This window comes from Palaemon carinicauda, chromosome 8 (assembly GCF_036898095.1).
Source record: "Palaemon carinicauda isolate YSFRI2023 chromosome 8, ASM3689809v2, whole genome shotgun sequence".
Taxonomy (NCBI): domain Eukaryota; kingdom Metazoa; phylum Arthropoda; class Malacostraca; order Decapoda; family Palaemonidae; genus Palaemon; species Palaemon carinicauda.
In genome coordinates this window covers 92,168,621-92,173,620 of record NC_090732.1, presented here as the reverse complement: position 1 = coordinate 92,173,620, position 5,000 = coordinate 92,168,621, and the positions used below count along the sequence as shown (strand labels likewise).

Sequence of the window (5,000 nt, the reverse complement as noted above, 5' to 3'; positions counted from 1 at the left end):
GTTCTTTTGTCATGGATTGCTACTTAAATCGTTAAGCTTGTTCTGGACTACCTATTCCACCAAGTTATCCGCCTGACCATCAGCAACAATGAAGCAGAGTTTACCTGTGAGGATTGAGACAGTAAGGAACCAAGATTCCATACAACACCGTTTCAGCTCAGTGGTAAGTAGGCTAGAGCTTGAATTTTCAATTCTGTTCAAAGAATTATTTACTTTATGAAATATTACCATCATTTTTGACATGTTATTTAGATTGCGTTTTTAAAGTTATGAAATGCTTTATTTCCATACATACCTCCAGCAATCACAGATTTATTCCATTTTACTCTTGCATTTTGTATATGTCGTTAATCTAGTTTCAGGTATCATGGCTGCGCCAAGGGCAAACTCTCCTGAAGTCTTAACTAATCGTGCAAGGATTATTGCCTTATGGGAATGTAATTTGCCGATCAATGTAATTTGTCAACGTACTGGATTTCATCGCTCTACCATTCATAAATGGATTAAACGATGGTAAGAGGAAGGGACCATAAAGACCAGAGTCCGTATTGGAAGACCAAAAGCGACCACTCCTCAAGAAGACGAAGCCATTATAGCAGCGTCGCAAGCAAGTCCATTTACTTCGGCCGTTCAAATAACGAGAGATCTTCAACTTGGGTGCAGTACCCTTACAACAAGACGCCGTCTCCATTCACGTAACATTCAGTGTTACGTGCCAGCAAGGAAGGAATTTTTGAGCCTGTCTGCAAAAGAATATAGAATGGGATTTGCCCTACAGTATTCAGTGGAGGATGCCACATTTTGGCAGAGTGTAATTTTCACTGATGAGAAATGTTTTTCATCAGTGAAACAGGTATGGTTTTCAGATGTTCACCCTACTTGGGAACCGTCCCGCATCTAAATTTTAGTTCCTCGTACTACTTAACCCTTCAGGGAGATTATAAAATGTTCCTTACTTCACTCAAAGTTCAAGATATGCATCCTTTAATTAACCATTCAAGAACTCTATATATAGATTGCGTTCCATAAAGACTACCAAGATTTTTAAGTTATAAACTGTGTACTTAGATCATGTTTTTGCAAAGCAGACTATTTTTACATTGTATAATAGTAAGCAATATAACTTTTCTCCTAAAATTTCAATTTAAATGCCTTTATGACGTGTCAACATTCAACGTATTTTATATATTCTATTTTTTATTAAAGGTAGAAATAAGTCCAATATGAATTTTGTTAACACCATAGACTATGCAATATATTGAAAGGATTTTAGAAACTTCAACTTCGTCATAAAAAACTTTTTTTTTTCATATTTCCTGTAACCCTTCCAAACATAACAGACAAAATTGTTTAAATGTCTTATTATTTCTAATTACGTATGAAACAGGGGAACAGGTATTGCTGGAGGGTCCGTAACGCTCGCTATGACAAAGACAATATTGTAGAGACCAGAAGAAGTGGTCGAGTTAGCACAGCCTTGTGGGGCTGGATGTGGGCGTTTGGACCGGGTGAGTTACTTCAGATTGATGGGCGCTTAACGAGCGAGAAATATATATCTATACTTGAAGCCCTCGTTCGGAGTGTTCGAGCAATGGCCATACCAGCTCCCCAAACTATCAAGGTATTATTTAAGAAGGGAAGGGGGGAAGAAAAGGGAGAAAACACTTTAAGGGTAAGGATAGGAAAAGAATAGAAAAATTTGAAATTGGAAATTCACATTTCATGTATACATTTCTTGAGAGGCTCTCCTATGCTGATGTTTTTGATTAATTTATTTTGTTTGTTTTGCTCTTTCAAGCCATAACGGCAGAGAGGACAAGCACAAAGGACAGGCTTTGGACACTATAATCTCACCCCTTATAGCAACTTAATTTCTTAATTATTCATTAACATTATTTTTTTCAGATTGATTGTTTATCAAAAACTTTTAATCTGATTTCTTCCAGGTTGTCCAGGACAGAAGCCCTATACATACAAGTATGAGGGTGAGAGAATGGTGTCGTCTGCATCCCGAGGTTGAGTTTTTGGACTGGCCGACTAAAGGATGCGACATTAACCCCATAGAAAACTTATGGGGTATCATGGTTCAGGAGTGGGACATCAGACAAGAGCCAACAAAGGAAGCAGTAGAAGCCCATGCAGTCGAGGTTTGGGAAGGCATTCGCCGTCGACCGAACATATGTTTCAATCTTGTAGAGTCTATGCCAAGGAGGCTCAATAATGTAATTGATGTAAACGGGGGTTGGACAAAATATTAAAGTGAAAGTATGTTAAAACAAAATTTTTGACTGTCCCTTTTTATCACTGAATCACGCAGCAGAGTGATTTTTTTTTTAATTTTTTTTTTGAGTCTTATGTTTTTCTTACTTTAGTTTTTATTTTCTAAGCTTCTTCCTTACTCCCTTGACTGATTGGGTTAGCTCTTCATCCTTTTACAAGTGTGATCCTTTCAATAATTATTTATTAATTTATTCGTTAAAAATTCTCATTTTCAACCAAGAGATGACCTTCCCGCTCAAGAGCCTGGCTTCGGCCGTCAATATTAGCAACTGGCTTCTTGCTATCACCTCAGAAAAGAAATCTAGCCCGAGCGGGGCCGCATGAAACGCCTTCATTTGATAATTCTAACCTGGAACTGTTCGACATTTGTGTGAATCAAATACAAGGTATTCTTCAGCTGGATTCAGAAATAAGTCATTTAAAGCACTGTATTTCATTTACCTGCTTATAATATGTAATTTTCTTTAAAATCTGCACCGAAAAAAAAAAAAAAACACGATGAATTGAAAATCGTGGTTCCGCGAATAAAAAGTCTTCTTCAGCTTTATTTCTGTAATTTCTATCTATAACTTGAAATTATTCCAGTTTATGAATATCTTCATGATAACATTATAAATAATGTTGGTTGGCATTAAATTAAAGAGCATTAATGCAATGATAATATTAATTGGCAAAAACCTGTGGTAAGAAATCTAAAGGACATGATGTAAGTAACTTGAAGAACGTTTCGCTGGGAAAATTTAGGTATAAGTAATAATTCTACCAAATAACCACGTTAGGGCATCATTAAATTGTCAAGCGACTTTAAAGCTCTTGTGATAAGGATTGAATCAGCAAAGTAGCAAAGAATTTACTGCCTATGTATAAGATTTATATACAAATGATAATGCTAACTGTTCTTGAGCAAGAACATCGACAATAATACGGCAAAGCGTATGAAAAAGAAAATTTATGAAAATAGAAGAATAATTGGTCTAGGATCTAAATATTGAGATGACACAGCTCGATTAATATAACTGACTTGGGAAGTATTTTACAGTAGAGGATCGTAGTGTTTTACAAAATACTGTGATTCATGGATATCGACAGTATGGCAAGTCCTTAGCAATAACTATAGCATTTAAAGAAATACTGATGTAGTCTGTTGGAAGCTAGATATCGTTTTCATTAGAAAAATTGCATAATCATGCAATACGAAATGAGTTTAAATGGTGAAGTATTATATATTTAAAAGTAAGCTGAAAAAAAATCGACTCTCTCTCTCTCTCTCTCTCTCTCTCTCTCTCTCTCTCTCTCTCTCTCTCTCTCTCTCTCTCTCTCTCAATGACTTGGGGACTGATATAATTTAATTTATTAAGTGTATTCCTTATAAATATTTTAGAGTATCGAACTATACATGAAACTAAAGAAATATTGACTTGAATGAGACTCCTATCGAAATGATCTGATAGGGTATTGGTTAACAGAAGTTGTATACCTATGTAACTTCATTAATTTCTACTTGCTTATTGGGAAATATATATATATATATATATATATATATATATATATATATATATATATATATATATATATATATATATATATATATATATATATATATATATATATATATAACGCCCACATATTTGTGTGTTGTATGTTTTATTGTAGATAGTCGAGTTGTCAAATGATACTATAGTAAGAAATATGGCAACTAGATTTGTAAGCTTTGTATTCATCCGCTGAGGTTGAAGAAAGCTCCGCCCATTTCCTCGAAGTAGTAAGAAGAGAAAGCCTTTATGTATTTTGTCACGGGGACAATAGAGACATCTGACGGAAGATTTCCCTTGAGTGTCTTCGGCCTTTTGATTCTAACTGTACAATATATATATATATATATATATATATATATATATATATATATATATATATATATATATACACATATATATATATATATATATATATATATATATATATATATATATATATATATATATATATATATATATATATATATATATATATCAGTGCAGTGCCTGGATTAATTTTAGTTTGTAACGAATCTCGATTGAATCTTTTTTTTTTTTTTTTTGTCTGGAATCTTATTTGACTATCTTCTATTTTTGTTCTCTACTTCACCTTCCAAATTGTTCTTGTTTTATTGCGCCTAAGCTCAACTTTCCGTCATTTGAAAAGCCTTTCAAGAAACACTGATAACTCTCTATTCCTTAGGTAAGTGTCGAAATGGATTACATTGAGAGAGATGGGATTGCTGTCTTGCGGTTAACCCCTGTTATAAAAGACGAAAAGAAATGTGTGGATTATCCCACGGGTAACATGAAATTGTGCTATGAGTTTTCTGAAGTCCACTGGGGAAGGACGAACGAGGAGGGTTCAGACCATTCCGTAGGAGGTAAGTTCTGCTTTTCATTTAAATAACATGGTTTTACTTTCATTCAATGCAGAAAGTTTACAACACTTAACTAAAGGCATTCAAAACTAATATTACTTGAATACGGCTTTTTATAAGAAAACCAAAGCACATAATAGTAGATTACCCTGTAACCTCTGTTCTTTGTCATTTTTATGTTTAGCCCCATCTTTATGTTTAGCCCCATCTTTATGTTTAGCCCCATTTTTTTTTTACTCTAAAATATCATCGTTCTGTAGGCTACTTGAAATTAAGCCCGGAAGGGTGTAGTGCCGTTCGTAGCTAACACCTCACGTGATGCAAC

General features: G+C 34.2%; 1 protein-coding gene across 1 annotated transcript in view; it reads left to right on the top strand.

Annotated features, from left to right (window-relative positions):
- The window catches only part of LOC137645363 (uncharacterized), a 25,723-nt gene extending 20,741 nt beyond the window's left edge, over positions 1 to 4,982 (top strand). The window contains exons 3-4 of the mRNA XM_068378173.1: positions 4,498 to 4,678; positions 4,936 to 4,982. Of these exons, the coding sequence (XP_068234274.1) occupies positions 4,498 to 4,678; positions 4,936 to 4,982 (228 nt within the window). The remainder of the gene's footprint in view (positions 1 to 4,497; positions 4,679 to 4,935) is intronic.
- Positions 4,983 to 5,000: the final 18 nt, after the last annotated feature.